Source organism: Peromyscus eremicus, chromosome 1 (genome assembly GCF_949786415.1).
Source record: "Peromyscus eremicus chromosome 1, PerEre_H2_v1, whole genome shotgun sequence".
In the NCBI taxonomy this organism is placed as follows: Eukaryota; Metazoa; Chordata; class Mammalia; order Rodentia; family Cricetidae; genus Peromyscus; species Peromyscus eremicus.
In genome coordinates this window covers 81,916,553-81,934,433 of record NC_081416.1, presented here as the reverse complement: position 1 = coordinate 81,934,433, position 17,881 = coordinate 81,916,553, and the positions used below count along the sequence as shown (strand labels likewise).

Below are 17,881 nucleotides of genomic sequence, written 5' to 3'. Positions count from 1 at the left end.
CTTTCTTCTACCCAGAGTCTCCAAAGTTTTCTAGTTTTTATGCACATATTGTTAGAATTCTGCCCTCACTCCAACTACATGACCACACAGGCGCAGTTCAGGAGTTAAGCAAAGGTTCTTGCATCTTACATCATCAGTGTGCACTGGTGACTGCATGCACACGGTGTGGTCATGCAATCAGCACATGCATGGTGTAGCTCCCTAAGCCCACTTCACCGGGAGCCCTTAAAAAGACGGACACAGACCCCACCCTCTCTCTGTTTTGCTCTTCTCTTTTCCTCCTCCCACTCCACCGTCTTTCTCTCTCTTTCCTCCCCAGGCCTGGTCCTTTTATCCCTCCTTCTCTTCCTCCTAATAAAGCTCTCCACTACTAAGCAACCAGGTTCTATTGTGCCTGTGACCTTTCCGCCGGTAACTAGTGCAGCCACCAGCGTCGTTTATCATTCATTTCACATACAATCAGCAGTTCTCTGGCCAAAGCAATGTCACAAGGCTTGAATACTTTTAGGGTCATAAAAGCAGATAAGAACTACACAAGGTGGTAACTGTCAGGTTTTCTTTATGACTCAAGGTGGGAGTGACTTATAATAGCCTCAGTGAACTCCTGAAGGGAACAGGGTCAAATGAGAGGGAGAGAGACCTTAAATCAATTAGGGAATTCTAAGAAGGGGAAAAGGGGAATCCATCTGTAATACTGCATTCCTAAGTTTGGTTAGATAATAAGCTAATTAATAAACCAAGGTGAAAGTAAGTACAAAGTGTTAAGAATTTGTTACTGTGAGGTTAGCTTGGGGCAGCACTTTTCCTATCTACTAGTAGGGTGAAACCAGGGCACACTTATTCCCTGTCTAAAGGCTGTGAATCAGCAAATTCAGAAATGTTGTGATTCTGTGTCCTTGGGTGTCTGAGAATATCTCAAATGAGATACTTTTGCCTGGACACTTAACACTGACCAATGCTTGCCAATGAAGATAATTGCAGGAAGGCAGATCTCTACATCTACATTGGAGAAAGGAACAAAGACCTGGTTGTGGGAAACAGGTTTGACTATGTGAATGTTTCACACATAGCTAGGGAATGTTACCAGTATACCCCAAATGCATGGGGGAAATCATGCCCAATAAATGATCAGAACATCACTAAACTGTGGGAAATGAATCCCAAATTTGTAACAGATGGGGAAAGCCTATAGCAAGAAAACAGCCAATTCATTCAAAAGGCAGTAATTCCAAAAGGCCTTGCATGATAGTTTCCTCCAGCAGAACCCTTATTTTGGTAGACTGACCTTGTTAAATGACAGCTATATCCCTACTTCATAATCCTGCAGCCTGTAATAGTTTGTGACAATGGCTCCTCACAACTCTCCTGACTCCACCCTTCTTCATCCCATCATCCTTAGTTTGGTCACCCTACCTATACTTCCCTCCTGGCTACTGGCCAATCATTGTTTTATTAAACCAATCCGAGTGACAAATCTTTACAGTGTACAAGATTATTCCACAGCAAGCCCCAGTGAAATGTTTTCCTTTATAAGATTTGCTGAGGTCATGGTGTCTCTTGACAGCAATAAAACCCTAAGACAATATCTTCATATTTTATTTTCCCTACCTACAGACTGTTCTCAAATCTTTGAATGAAATTCTCAATGCTAAAATTCTCATAAATTGTCTCTAGTGCTTAGCCTATTTTGATAATTTTCTTTCTAAAATTTTATTTATTTATTATTATTATTGTTTATGATGTGTGTGTGTGTGTGAGCACAGGCACTCAGCAACAACCACAAAACACTTGTGGCAGTCAGGGGACAACTTTGGAGACTCAGTCTCCTTCCACTGTGGGTTGTGGGAATCAAACTTCGTTCTTTAGGATTGCATAGCAAGTACTTTTACCCCCAGAGCCATCTTGACAGCCTTGTTTTGATGGTTTTCTAAATGAATACTCTGGTATCTGTTGATGACTTCATTTATAATGTAAAACTAATAGATTCTAATTCTCTTTAGTTTATTTTACTGACAAAACTTTTGTTTATCCATGTGACTATCAGTGAACCTGTTCAACCTTAGATGAGATCATGTCTTTATCCTAGTAAAAGACTGTAGTGTGGGTACTTGACATGGCTCCATAGGTAAAGTGCTTGCCTTGACAGCCTGATGAGCTGAGGTTGATCTTTGGAACCCCAAGCAGAAGGAGACAACTGACTCCTGAAAGATAATCCTCTGATTTCCATGTACAGGCCATGAATATACCTGGGTGTTCTCTCTCTCTCCCCGCCCCCCTCATCATATATATAAATACACACACACACAAATAATAATAATAATAATAATAATAATAATAATAATAATAATAAATAATACATTTTGAAAATAAATTTAAAAATTCTAGTGGCTTACATAGGCTCATATACAGTATTTGGCACAAGATTTATGGCCATCCATATGTGTCTCCATTCCCTTATCTGCAATTTTTTACTATTTAACCAAGAAACTCCATACAGATACCATATATTTCTGCTTCTGGGATTTTGGCCATGTAATTTTCTTTAACGTGGGGTTGCTCCTGTGAATTTTCATTCAGCTTACAGTTGTATCCCTACCCTTTCTGTTCTTTTATAATAATCTATGCATATTTCTAGTAGTCAAACTGCTTTTAGGGAACACAGACAGTTCTGTAGGTTTTCAACAGGGATTTTAATATAAGGAAATATTTTATTTGTAGTATTTAATTATAACTGAGTCACTGTTAGCCAACAATGTAGAGTGTCTAGTATGCTTTCCCAGTTAGATGAACCATACCTCTTTTGAGCCCTTAGTTGTTAGGCCATCCATTGGTGTGCCATTTTCCATTTAACCTACAAGGATTGGATTCAAGTGCCTGTGTGTCTAAGTTCTACAAACATTTACTGCTCGGCTTTTTATTTTGCCAATATAAGTTTAAATAGGTAGTTTATATTTCTGTAGTATACGTTTACATTTATTTCATTGCATGCCCTTGATAATAGTTTCATGCATGTCTTGTGTGTTTTCTGTATTTTGAGTAGAATTCAAATGGGTCTAGTGTGCATACATTCTCTACCTTGCTCATTGTAAATGCTAGGCATACAGAATTTTTCAAATTGGTTTCATCCTTAAAGTCAAATATTTTTCTAGTAGGATGTAACTTTATTGCTAACATTTGCTTTTAAAGTTTCTTTGTGATTTTCAACATACATGACTTCTTATTAATACTTTCAGATAAAATATCATTTGCGTTTTATTGGTGTGCAGAGGACCATCTGGTGGCCAGACAAGACAGGCTGGAAAACAACATTTCTTTTTCCTAATCATCCTTCTATACAACCCAGGAATCCAGATTTTCATGATGGAGGAAGTCCTGGTAAGCAGATCCTTCGGCATGCTTATTTTATCCAAATGGTCACATGTGAGTATATATATAAACATATACCTGTGTTTAAATATTTGTATTTAACAAACAAGAAATGTTTATTCTTCATGATAATTAAAATTTATATTGTAACAATACTACTTTTCAGTCTTTACTCTTGATAAACTTACATATATTGTATCCATCTTCAGTTCTCATATCAATATAAATATATTTTTAAATTTTACTTTTATTCAAATGTATTTGCTGTATATGTGTGGTAATTTGAAAGAAAATGCCCCCCAAAGGGAGTGGTACTATTAGGAGGTGTAGTTTTGTTGACATAGGTGTGGCCTTGTTGGAGGAAGTGTGTCACTGTTGGGGAAGGCTTTGAGGTCTCCTTTGTTCAAGCTTCTGTCACTGTGATACTCATTTCACTTCCTGTTGCCTGCATATTAACATGTAACAGCTCCTCCAGCACCTTGTCTGCCTACATGCCACCATGCTCCCCGTTATGATGATAATAGACTAAACCTCTGAAACTGTAAGCCACCACCTCAGCTAAATGTTTTCCTTTGTAAGAGTTGCCATGGTCATGATGTCTCTTTACAGCAATAGAAACCCTAACTAAGACACTATGTATATATGTCTGGGGTTCAGTGTCATAAATCAGTACATACCTATAGTGTTCTGCATCAAATCTTGCTTTTCTTCTACCTCGCATAATCACAGTGCAATATTTAGATTAATTTTATTTAACTACTGTAACTGATCGTGACATGGGTGTGTGGGGTGTGGGTTCATGCAGATCCGTGGAATGAAGACTCAGAGGCATCTTAAGAATAAATCTAGCCTTTCCTGGCTACAGGGATGTCCTAGGGCAGTTTTATTTCTCTCCATTATAATTTAGCCAGTTAATTTCCATGTGCTCAAAACAACCTGAAAGGAGCTCCCAACAATACAATGCCAAGTGCAAATTCCTGGATTTGTCAGGTACCACGGTTTTCCTGAATCAAGTTTTGCATAGGCCTTTGTATCCTGAGACAAGATTCATAGAGGGCAACAAGGGAAACAAAAGGTGTCTGCTAAACAAAAGATGGATTAGGGCTAGGTGCTACTCTCTGGAGCCAGGTCAGTTGCAGCTCAGCAGGAATGCCACTACAAATTACACTGAGAGCACACAATACTTGTTTGTCTATCTGTGTCTTATTTAACTTAACAGGATATAACTCCTGTGATATCCATGTTGCTGCAAAGTGCATGATTTTGAAGTAATCTATGTAAGATAGTTATTGACAACCATGCTGTTTAAGCCAATTAAAAGTTTTGAGTTCTTTTTTATTGATGGTCAGACCAAGAACAGGCTCCTGCCTCTGAAAAGTCTGTTGATGCCCAAGTTGAGGTACAGCATTTTTAAAGACAAAACCATAATTATGTCAATGCTCAAGGTGTGTGTGGGAGGGGTACATTAGTGAGGGATTTGGAGTGGCCTAGCAACATCTGATTTCTTTGCAAGACTCAGTGGTATCTTCTAGACACTTCATAATATGTTTGGACTATGTTCCAGGCTGTGGACTGGTTCTGAAGTATTGCCAAGGCAGAGAAGGCTGTTGGTGGGGGTGGAAGCCTAAGGAGTGACTAGACAGACAAACTTGGGACAGGATGGTGTTACCTTCATCATTTCAATTTAATACTACTTTATTGCTAAATAATACTTCTCTGTTCTCTGCATCCATTCATCTACTGATGAGTACCTAGGCAGATTCCATGTCTCAGCTACTATGAAGATTGCCACAATAACCCTGAGCATGTGTCTATCTCCTTGGCTATGCCAATTTGTTTCTTTTGAATACATGTGTAGAAGCAGAGTAGCTATTGTTGGTTAAGCAGCGGCCATGCTGACGGCAGAGAGTGCTGGCGGAAGAATCATGAGCCATGTTACCTTTCTAGAGCTTTATTAGGAGAGGGAGGGAGAGAGGGAGGGAAAGAGGGAGGGAGGGAGAGAGAGAGAGAGAGAGAGAGAGAGAGAGAGAGAGAGAGAGAGAGAGGCCGAGACCGCACAGAGGGGAGAGAATATGGAAGGAGAGAGTATGGAAGGAGGGAGAGAGAGACCCGTGGAAGGGCACGCCTTGCAGGCTAGTGATGTAATAAGAACATAATCCTTACATCCCAGACTTTCACTTATTATAAAAAAAAAAAAAAAAAAAAAGGAGGTAGATGGGAATAGGGGCATCGTTTTTCTCAAAAGCTGCTTCCAGCTGACTGTTGAACGTTGGTTGGCTCTTGGGGAAATGAGTAGACAGGCGTTGTGGGATACTGTCTGCCATCTGTTGCTCTAGAGACATGTACCCTCTTGGTTGTGGCTGGGAACCTTTTGTCTGACAAGATGCTGGTGACACAGAAAAAAGCTTAGAGAGAAAAGAATCATTATTATTTTATGTTGGCATTTATCTGAGGTAGATCTGGCCTGTCCAGATGGATTCTGAAACATGTTAAGCTTTATCAGAGACAGATTATTTTAAAGAACCTGTTTCCTTTACTAGTTTAGCATCCAGGAGACAGGTGATCAATTGTTAAAAGCATCTCACAGTAATAGATGTTTACATTAAAGTCTTTTTTGTAGCGCCCAGATGCTTTTGGGTCTGGGAGTGTAAATACCTTTTAGCTGTTACAGTTTCTTACTTGATGATTTCTGGACTCTGGTTCTGTGGTGGTCCTCTATCATTAGCTGAACAGTGAATTAGAACAGGGAACTGGGAAGAGAAAAACTTGTGGTGCATGAGAACTTATTTTTTGGAATTAGGGACAATGCAAAGATCAGGGCCCTGTCTGTGTACATGTGAGAAATACAGGCAGTAAATCTGGAATGAGGCAATGAAATAAAAGCTCTTATCTTAGTTGAAAATCTTTTCCCATTAAGTAACTCTGAAAGTGCAATTAAATCTGGTGAGGTGGGTAAGGCTGTCCTCTGTACCCGACAATAGAGAAAGGAGAGGTGACATCCCAAAACTCCCAGGACCAAGTTAGTGGTTTTGGTGTCCAGACGGAAAGAAACAGATGGCTTCCCTGCTGTGTTCTGGGTTCCCTGCCATGTCTGTAGCCAAGCCTAGGTCTGCTGGAGGTCTTAGCTTGATGTACCCATGCGTCTTGGTGCCTGGGGGCAGTCAGCTCACTGGTTGTCTTTATAGGTGGCACTTTTAACAAGGCTGTTGATGGTCTGGTAGGGCACTCGCCCGTGGCCTTTTTCCTCACTTAAAACAGGGACCCAACAGCTTTCAGAATCAGCGAGTGCCAGCACTTGGCAATTTTGTTTTCAGGCTTTTGTCTCTTCCCTGGCACACCTTAAATGTCACAGATGACTCTTTTGCCTGTGGGGTCAGGAGCCTTGTTCTCCAGATGCTTAAGTTTTAGTCGGGAGGTCTGGGGAACAAGAGACAGATTTTACTCCATGTCCTGAATTTTTTTTTTCTTTCTGATGATTATTGGCTTAAGGACAGCTTTTGGAAGATCTGCCAGGAGGCAGACTATAAACCAATCCTTTTGGAAGACTTGCCTGAGGCTATAAGCTGATTTTTGGCTTGAGAGCTATCCTGACTACTATAAACTTATTTGTATGGATCTTAGCCGCTTCCAGATCCGTCTGTGCCTCCCAAGGCGGTTTGAGAATGAGTGGATGGAGTTAAGGTGAGTTAGGGCGAGAGTCTGTAGAAGTCGCCCAAGCCTGCCCAATTGAGCTGCCCACTGCCAGTGGAAGTCAGACAGAAAAGGTTTCACGTGGCAGAGGCAGAAATGGGGAGGAAGGGTTTAGAGCTTTAGCAGAAAGCTTGAGGATAGAGTAACTCTTTCATTTGCCCGTTCACTGGCAGAAGTTTCTGTGAAGCTGTTATGCGGCCAGATTTACCGGTATCCGCCCCTTTGTCCCATGGCTGTAGCCGAGAGAAAAATAAAAAATTAAAATAACAAACCGGGATCAGACTCCAATCTCAGGGGTCCCCAAGGAGTGAAGAAAGATCTATGAATCAGCTCAAGCTAACCATCCTCTTTGTCAAGGGATGCTAAGGGCTGCTGCGTGCGCTGCAGGTGGTCCACTGGTGGACCCAAGACAGCATTGACCCCCTCGTCAGGAGCGAAAATGTGTCTGCTGTTGCCAGCGTGGCCCGAGGACAACCCCCAGGGTGTTTGTCGCAAAGAATATAGTTTAGACTACAGCCGCGAGAACGGCGGACTCACTCACTGTAGTGAAGAATCATGGCAGTAGCAGTAGCAGTAGCTGTGTGGGGGTCCAGTGGAGGCGAGGGATTGCTCACAGTCTCGCTGGATGGGGGAGGAGGCGGTGGCAGCGGTGGTCGCAGCAGGTCCTCAGTGATCTATCCAAGTCTGAACAGCACCAGACGTTTGTTAAGCAGCAGTGCTCATGGCTGGCCGCCCATGGCAGCCATGCTGACGGAGAGCGCTGGATGCTGCGGTGGCAGAAGAATCACGAGCATGGTTACTTTTCTAGAGCTTTATTAGGAGGGAGAGAGAAAAAGAGAGAGACAGAGACAGAGACACAGAGAGAGACCACGCAGAGGGGAGAGATTATGGAAGGAGAGAGTACGGAAAGAGGGAGGGAGGGAGGGAGAGAGAGAGAGAGAGAGAGAGAGAGAGAGAGAGAGAGAGAGAGAGACCGACTGTGTGGAGGGGAGAGAATATGGAAGGAGAGAGTGCGGAAAGAGGGAGAGAGAGACCCGTGGAAGAGCACACCCGCTTTTTAGGCTGGGACGACATTGCAGACTGGTGACATAATAAGAACATAATCCTTACAGCTATATTTTCCCTTTTATTGAAAATAGATTCTTTTCTCACATAATATATCTGATTACAGTCTCCCCTCCCTCTACTCCTCCCAGTTCCTCCCCACCTCCATTCCCATCCTATCCATTCCCTTTCTGTCTCTCATTAAAAATTAATAGGCTTCTAAGAGATAACAGCAAAACATAACAAAAAATAAGATAAAACAAAAACCATCACATTGAAGTTGGACAAGTTAAACCAACAAAAGGAAAATAGCCTGAAGAGAATCAGAGACCCACTCATTCACATACTCAGGAATCCCACAAAAACACTAATCTAGAAGCCATAGTATAATATATACATGGAGGACCTGCTGCAGACCATGATAGGCCCTGTGCATGCTGCTTCAGTCTCTGTGAGTTCATATCTAATTTGATCATGTTGACTTAGAGGGCCTTGATTTCTTGGTGTCCTCCATCCCCACTGGCTCTTACACTCATTCCACCTCTTCTTCCACGGAGTTTCTTGAGCCCTGAGGGGAAGGATTTGATGGTGATATCCCATTTAGAGTTGAGTGTTCAAAGACTCTCACTCTGAATAATGTATGGCTGTGGGTCTATGTATTTGTTCCCATCCGCTACAGGAGGAAGATTCTTGATGATGGCTGAGCAGGCTTTGTGCCACCATTGTCCTAGCATATCTTTCAAATAGTTCACCATTGTAGATCAAAGAGTTTATGGCTGGCTTGGTGTTTACATTTCTCTTTTGATAGCATGCAGAGTACTTTCCTATACAAAAGACTATCTAGAAAGAACACAGGGGAGAAGACTCTGTATAGGTAGGAGCTCGACTTCTCCATGTTCAATGAGTTGTATAAGTATTGTCTTCAACCATGGGGCCTTGCTGTCAATTTGTGGAAAGCAACCTGTAGTCTTGGCAACAGCCTGAGTTTGGGGGCTCTCATGGGACTCCTTTGGCCAACAATTCAATTAGATATAACTCAGTCCTGGCACTGGAAGCTTCAATTGGTGAAAACAGATGTCCAGTTGGGGCTCTGTCTCCCCATTATTTGTCAATTTTATTTAGATCACTTCATATATGTATATATTTTAGAAAGTTTCTACTGTTAGATTTCCATACTATCACTCAAATGTCCCTTAACTTTAGCTGTCTCTGTGGTGGTATTGTGTTCCCCAAAATATTGTGTACCTTAATAAACTTATCTGGGGTCAGAGAACAGAAAAGCCGAAAGATACTTAGGCTAGAAAATGTTAGCACACGCCTTTAATGCTAGCATTCCAGAGACAGACATCCCTCTGGATCTCTGTGAGTTCAAGGCCGCATTGGAAACAGCCAAGCATGGTGACTCACGCCTTTAATCCCAGAAAGCAGCCTTTAATCCCAGGGAGTGGTGGTAGAAAGCAGAAAGGTTTATAAGGCGTGAGGACCAGAAACTAGAAGCTTTTGGCTGGTTAAGCATTTGTCTGGTTAAGCATTCAGGCTTTCGAGTAGCAGTTCAGCTGAGAGCCATTGGGATGAGGACACAGAAGCTTCCAGTCTGAGGAAACAGGACCAACTGAGGAATTGGCAAGGTGAGATAGCTGTGGCTTGTTCTGGTACTCTGACCTTCCAGCATTTACCCCAATAACTGGCCTCGGGTTTGATTTTATTAATAAGAACTTTTAAGACTCATGCTACATGTCTCTACCTGTATTCCCTCCCTCATTCCCCTTTTCCCTCTCCCACCCCACTTGATACTCCCATCCCAGCATCCCCATCCTTCCAGAACTTATCTGTTCTATTTCTCTTTCTTAATGAGATCTATCTGTATCTCTTAGTCCCTTAATCTATATCTATTCTCTGTGGTTCTATGGATCATGGCTTACTTACTAATGACTTAACAGCTAATATGTCACTTATTTTATTGACCTTAGCCATTCTGACAGGTATAAGATGAAATCTCAAAATAATTTTGATTTTCATTTCCCTGATGGCTAAGGATGTTGAACATTATTTGAAGTGTTTCTCAGCCATTTGAGTTTCTTCTTGAGAATTCTGTTTAGATTTATATTCCATTTTTTCATTGGGTTATATGTTTTCCTGATATCTAGTTTTTTGAGTTCTTTATATATTTGGGGTATTAACCCTCTATTGGATGTATAATTGGTAAAAATCTTCTATCATTCTGTAGGTTGCTGCTTTGTCCAAATGATGGTAAGCTTTGCCATGCTAAAGCTTTTCTTTCAGTTTTATGAGGTCCCATTTATTTGTTTGTTTGTTTGTTTATTTCGAGACAGGGTTTCTCTGGAGCTTTGGAGCCTGCCATGGACTAGCTCTGTAGACCAGGCTGGCCTGGAACTCACAGAGATCCACTGGCCTCTGCTTCCTGAGTGCTGGGATTACAGGCGTGCGCCACCACTGCCCAGCGAGGTCCCATTTATTAATTGTTGATCTTATAGCCTATGTTAACAGTATTCTGTTCAGAAAGTAATCTCCTGTGCCAATGCATTCAAGGCTATTCCCTACTCTTCTATCAGGTTCAGTGTATCAGGTTTTATGTTGAGGTTTTTTATCTACCTTGAAATTGAGTCTTGTGCAGGATGATACATTTGAATCTATTTGGATTCTTCTACATACCATCCAGCTTGACTAGCATCATTTGTTTAAGATGCTGTCTTTTTTCCAAGGTATGTTTCTGGCTTCTTTATCATAAATCAAGTGTTCATAGGTGTGTGGATTTATGTCCAGGCCTTCAATTCAACTCCATTGATCAACATGTCTGGGGTTTTTTTGTACCAATACCATGCTGTTTTTATTACCATAGCTCTGTAGTACAACTTGAGATCAGGGATGGTGATAACTCTAGCAGTTCTTTTATCATTCAATATTGTTTTAGCTACATAGGTTTTTGTTTTGTTTTTGTTTTTGTTTTTGTTTTTTTTTGGTTTTTCGAGACAGGGTTTCTCTGTGTAGCTTTGCGCCTTTCCTAGAACTCCCTTTGTAGACCAGGCTAACCAGCTACATAGGTTTTTATGTTTCCACATGAAATTGAAAATTGTCCTTTCAAGATCTGTGAAAAACTGTGTTTGTTTTGTGTTGGCCAACTACTCCTAGGCATTGGGACTGTCCTGGAGTGTGGTTGATATGCCCAGTGATACTCCACTAGAGAAAACTTATTTTTATTTTCTAATGGGTATCAATTAAAAATAGCTTCTTGGGCTGGAGAGATGGCTCAGGGGTTAAGAGCACTGGCTGCTCTTCCAGAGGTCCTGAGTTCAATTCCCAGCACCCACATGGTGGCTCACAACCATCTATAATAAGATCTGATGCCCTCTTCTGGTGTGCACTCATATATAAAATATAAATAAATAAATATTTTTTAAAAAATAAAAATAGCAGCCGGGCGGTGGTGGCGCACGCCTTTAATCCCAGCACTCGGGAGGCAGAGCCAGGCGGATCTCTGTGAGTTCGAGGCCAGCCTGGGCTACCAAGTGAGTTCCAGGAAAGGCGCAAAGCTACACAGAGAAACCCTGTCTCAAAAAACCGAAAAAAAAAAAAAAATAGCTTCTTGTTTGAGGTGGGAATCTGTGTCCACTTCCCCATATCAGTGCCAGACCCCATCTGGCTTGACCTTGTGTGGGTCTTATACTTCCTAGCTCCATCCATGTACTTACATATTTCATAATTTTCTTTTTCTTAAAAGCTTAACAATTAATAAATTTAAGCTTTCTTTAATAGTTTAGCAGATATTATTAGTAATGATCCATTGCATAAATGTACCACACTTCATTATCCATTCATCAGTTGATGGACATTCAAACTGTTTCTAATTTCTGGCTATCAGAAAAGAGCATCAATGAACATGAATGAGTTGATTTCTCTGTAGGACGTAGCAATGTAGGATATACAGTCCTTTGTGTATATGCCAAATAATGGTATAGCTGGATCTTTGAATCAGTCATTCTCAGCTGCATGAGGAATGGTCACACTAATTTCCATAGTGGCTATAAAAGTTTCCACTCCCACCAGCAATGAATGGTGTTCTTCTTTCTCCACATTCTCACACCAGCATGTGCTGTCATTTGTTTTTATTGATCCCACCCTTAAGCTAATATTTGATGACTTCTAGTAGGTTGGCAGTGCTTCAGGACAGGCCCACATCTAAGAATATTTGGACAACGCAAATTGAACTTAATGGGTTTTTTAAAAATTGAGAGAAATCACAAACTTGGGTGGGTAGGGACATGAGAGTGCATCTGGAGCTGTGGGAGGGTGACTCTGATCAAAATATATTGTATGATATATCTTTGTCCTCGATTCTATCACATTGATCAGTGTTTGTGGTTTTGTGCTAGTGCCATGCTGTTTTTACTACTATGGCTCTGTAGTATAACTTGAAATCAAGTGACACATTGTTTTCTGGAAGACAAAACCACTGCACTCATGAACTCACAACAGCTTTGGTTGTCTGAAAAGACCCTCACAATATCAAGCCAATCTATATTTTAGAATGGAATAGGAAGGAATTAATGCACCCCCACCTAGAGGATGAAAAGCTGAGAAGCTAGGGACAATTGATGGCTCTGGGGAGGAAGAAACAATTTTCTTTAAGGATGTGGTTCAGGGTAGGTTAACCACATTCCAGTGAATGCCCCACACCTGGAATTATATAGACAACACAAATTAGAGTCAGTGAGTTATTAAATAGTAATATAAAGGAAGACTAGATGGGGTGGATCTGGGAGAAGTAGGGAAAGGAGTTGAGGGTGAATATGTTCAAAATATGTTAAATTCTCAAGGAATCAATAAACATTTGTATAAATATATAAAAAAGTATAGTCAAGGCGGGTAGAGAAATTGTGATTATTTTTACTTTTTTATTTTGAGATTTGGACATAATTACAAATTTTTCCCTTCCTTTTCCTCTCTCCAAGCCCTATCTTATGCCTCTCCCCACTCTTCCTTCAAATCCACTACCTCTTTTATTGTTACTGCATGTAATATTACTTGTATGTATGTTTCAGGGCTGATCATTTGGCACTGGACAACCCATTTGTTTGCTCCTCCCTGGGGAAAACCAAATCTCCCCTACCAACTATCTTTGATTGCCTATAGTTTTGTTGTTGTTGTTGTTGTTGTTGTTGTTGTGTGTGTGTGTGTGTGTGTAGGGTTGAGGCCTCATTGCTTATCCTTGCTATTCTTTAGCATGTCCACTGGTGCCTTCCTTGTTTGGCTCATGTTTGGATAGCCACGTTGGTGAGACATTATAGGTGCAGCTTCTGACATTACTAGGAGACACAATCTCACAGCAAAGTTTCTGATCCTCTGGCACTTAAAATCTTTTCACACACACACACACACCCCTTCACAGTGTTCCCTGAGTCTTAGGTGCAGGAGTGTTTTGCAAATGTGTATCCATTGGGACTGGGCCCTACAAATCTGCATTTTTATTGATTGTAGTTTTCTGTAGTGGTTCATCTACAAGAGAAATTTCCTTGATGAGGGGTGAAGATTACATTTATTTGTATAAGGACAAATGTGTATAGATTGTTGTTAGCAATTAAACTTGTTTAGCAAAGAAGTGGCTGTAGATTTTCCTCCAATAACCATGATTTTATAGCACTGAGTAGTTAGCTAGGTTTCCAGAACCAGATATCCCTCTTGTTAAGCAGTTAAGTCCAATTAAAGAGCTGTTGGTTACTACCAAGTTATACAAGCCACTATTGAACTCTATGGTTCATAGGCGTCACACCTGGGTGGGACTGTTGGTTACCTCCCTCCTTTGGAAACTTGTGTGCTGCCTTCTGATACCATGGAATCTAGTCTTCCAGGAGGAGGCATGTAGGTCAGTTCCAGCTCTGGAGTCTCTGGGCCCTGTTTCTGAAGTCTATGCTGTCTTCCACACTAGGACTTATCTTCTATCTCTGATGGGCAACCAAGGGCAACAGCGATAGGCCGTATGTTTGGGGAGTCTCTTGGACAGCCCTGGCCAACTACTCAAAAGAGGGATTTTCATGTCTGATATTGTAGTTTTTGATAGGTATCTTTGGCTCTTGGAGGGAGCTCTGTCAGCCCAGGAAGAAAAATTCATTAAAACTATGTATGTGTATTTATACAGAGAATTACTTGTATTATAGGTTTTGGGGGTTTTGTTTTTTGTTTTTTTATTTGTTTGTTTTGGGTTTTTGTTGTTGTTGTTTGTGTTTTTTCTTAGTAAATATTTAATAGTATGATTGCTTGTGGCTTTTCCAGACATCCTTATTGTAGCAATTGTGTTTTAACTTTTGATATTACATGAGTTATCTGGGGTGATTTTCAGTATGTTTCCTCAAGTTTTGTACAAATTACCTAGGATCTTGTTAAAACACAAATTCTAATTCAGCAGAAGAAAGAAAAAAAACTAATGCCAATTCTTTGAAAACTATTCTAAAGCATGAAAATGGAGGGACCCCTTCTAAATTTATGGTATAAGGTCAGCATTACCCTGTTATCAAAATAGTCAAGGACAGACATACACACTCACCAAACCACACACAAACTCTAGCCAAGTATTCCTGATGGAAACAGATACAAAATACTAGCAAACCAAGCTGGAGAGATGGCTCAGTGGGAAAGACTGCTTGCTATGAAAGCATTAGGACCTGAGTTCAAATCCCCAGCACCCATGTTTAAAAAGGAGGGTGTGCCTGTGTATATCTATATCTTTACAATGAGGAGCACATGGGCACACACAGCCACACACAGTTGTACATACACATATCATATACCCATTAAAAACACTAGCAAATCAAATCCAACATCATATCAAAGATTGTTTATCACAATCAAGTTTGGTTAATCCAGAGAGGCAAGGATGATTCATGTATATAACCCTTTTTAAGTGTAGTATACCATATAAGCATAAAGATAAAATCGTAATTATCTCAATAGATGTAGAGAAGGCATTTGATAAAATACAATATTCCTTTATGATAAAGCTCTGAACAAATTATGTATAGACTGATCATACTCTAAGTATAATAAAGGATATCCCATATCTAACATCATACTAAATACAGAAAAGCTGAAAGCATTTCTTCTAAGATCAGGAACAAGGCAAGAGTGCCCAGTTTCACTGCTCTTGTTCAGTACCAGTTAGGCAAGGCAATTAAATAAAGATAGGAAAACAAGAGCAGAAGTCTAACTATCCCAGATTGCAAACAATATGATTTTATTGAGAGAAAAACAAAACTACCAAGACTCTTAGAACTGATTTCTTGCAAGATGCAAAATGAACGTAATCAGCATTTTATACATCAGTAATGAAATTGCTGAGAAGCAAATCATGAAAATAATTCCACACAGTAGTTACAAAAAAAAAATACCTAGGAATAAATTTAACCAAGACCTGAAAGACCTCTATAATGAAAATTACAAAATACTTTTTTTATTCTTTTTTTCCTTTTTTTATTTTTTTTTATTTTGCAATACAATTCAGTTCTACCTATCAGCCACGGATTCCCTTGTCCTCCCCCCTCCCATCCCCCTCACATTCCCACCAGCCCACCCCCCATTCCCACCTCCTCCAGAGCAAAGCCTCCCCGGAGGACTGAGATCAACCTGGTAGACTCAGTCCAGGCAGGTCTAGTCCCCTCCTCCCAGGCCAAGCCAAGCGACCCTGCATAGGCCCCAGGTTTCAAACAGCCAACTCATGCAATGAGCACAGGACCCGGTCCCACTGCCTGGATGCCTCCCAAACCAATCAACTGTCTCACCCATTCAGAGGGCCTGATCCAGTTGGGGACCCCTCGGCCATTGGTTCATAGTTCATGTGTTTCCATTCGTTTGGCTATTTGTCCCTGTGCTTGGAAGAGATCTACATGAACAGCCTGAACATGAGTGGGGGTAGTGAAGGGCGAGAGTCGAGGGAAAGAGAGCTTGGGGGAGCGGGAGATCCCAGCTGGATCAACAACAGAGAAGGAGAACAAGGAATAGGAGACCATGGTAAATGAAGACCACATGAGAATAGGAAGAAGCAAAGTGCTAGAGAGGCCCACAAAATACTTTTTTTAAAAAAAGAATAAGAGAGAAAAATGAGAATGTCTTTGTGTTCATTAATTGGAAGAATTAATATTTTTTAAATGTCCACAGTATCTAGTTTATGGATTCATTGAAGTTTTTATCCATATTTGTGTAGTTACATTGTAGTATTCTTTCCAAGCATACACACTTAAAATTGTTAATGTAACTGGCCTATTTGTGTCTATGTACAACTATTAATTTTATGTAAAATGTTAAAAATTAGTGATAATTTTTATTTAAATTTTTTGAGAATTTTACACAAGTACTATATTTATATCCTTTCCCCCCTCCAACTTCTACTGTATCCTACAGCACTCCCTCAAAATAGTCTCCATCTGCTGCAAAATCAGCTTCTTTGATGATGAGTGAGAGCTGCACTCATCTGTCGTTATAAGGATGAGTATTTAGAATACTCTTAGAAATTATATTGGCTTAGGAAAATGGCAGTAGTGGGTTTTCCACTAGGACGTATGACAACTGCAGGCACTGACAGATGTCTTCTAATTGCTTATTTTTGCTTATGTGTGTGTGTAGTGTGCCTGCATGTATATATCCATGTTCACATGTCTGTGGGTACATATGTGTCCTTGAGGGTCTGAGGTTGCAGTTGTGTGTCTTCCTTGATTGTTCTCTTCCTTATGTAATGAGATAGGATCTTTTGATGAACTTGTAGCTTGCCATTTCAACTAGTCTAGCTACCAGGGATACCCATGTCCACCTCCTGCATGCTGGGATAACAGAAAAGCTGCCACGCCTACCTGGCATTTTCTTGGGTCCTGGGCATCTGAAGCCTGGTCTTTATGCTTGTTGGCTCACAGTTTTCCTGCTTTTCTATCAACCTAGTCCCCAGTTTCTGATTTTATCTATGCTGTACTTTGTTGAACATAATAAGTCTTTGTGTTCTTTACTTTTTGCCTTTTTATAATTTCTGGTTCTGGGATTTCATTCCTTTATTTATATTTTCAAGTCATGGTCTTCCCAATATTTAATTACATTGTCATTCTTTTTGTAGGTAGAAAATTTAGCAAGTTTGAAAGTAGACTATTTAGCAAGCTTGCCAGTTTTTTTTTTTACTTTTTTAATTAAATTTTTTCATTTATTTTACTTACCAACCACACTTTCCCCTCCCTCTTCTCCTCCCATTCTCTCCCCCTCCTCCCATCTACCCCTTCCCATCAACTCCTCAGCCTCCATTCAGAAAGGGGCAGGCCTCCCATGGGAGTCAATAAAGCATGGCACATCAAGTTGAGGCAGGACAAAGCTGCTCCTCCTGCATCAAGGCTGGGCTAGGCAACCCAGCATGGGGAATAAGTTCCCAAATGCCAGCTGAAGCACCAAGGACAGGTCCTGATCCCACTGTTATTGGGCCCTACAAACAGCTACACAGCTGTCACCCATGTGCAGAGGACCTATGTTGGTCCCATGCAGGCTCCCTAACTGTTGCTCAAGAATCCGTGTGCTCCCACAAGCTCAGGTCAGTTGTTTCTGTGGGTTCTTCTGTCATGATCTTGTTCTTACAATCCCATCTCCCTCTCTTCAGCAGGACTACCAAAGATTGGCCCAGTGCTTGGCTGTGGATCTCTGCATCTGCTTCCATCAGTTGCTGGTTGAAGGCTTTTTTATGACAATTAGGGTAGTCACCAGTCTGATTGCAGGAGAAGGCCAGTGCAGGCATCCTCTCCAC

The 17,881-nt window shown here is 40.8% G+C and overlaps 1 protein-coding gene across 1 annotated transcript in view; it reads left to right on the top strand.

The window, feature by feature from the left end:
* LOC131914950 (phospholipid-transporting ATPase ABCA3-like) overlaps nt 1-17,881 on the top strand; it is a 137,561-nt gene that overhangs the window by 15,858 nt on the left and 103,822 nt on the right. The window contains exon 5 of the mRNA XM_059267766.1: nt 3,234-3,375. Within this exon, the coding sequence (XP_059123749.1) occupies nt 3,234-3,375 (142 nt within the window). The remainder of the gene's footprint in view (nt 1-3,233; nt 3,376-17,881) is intronic.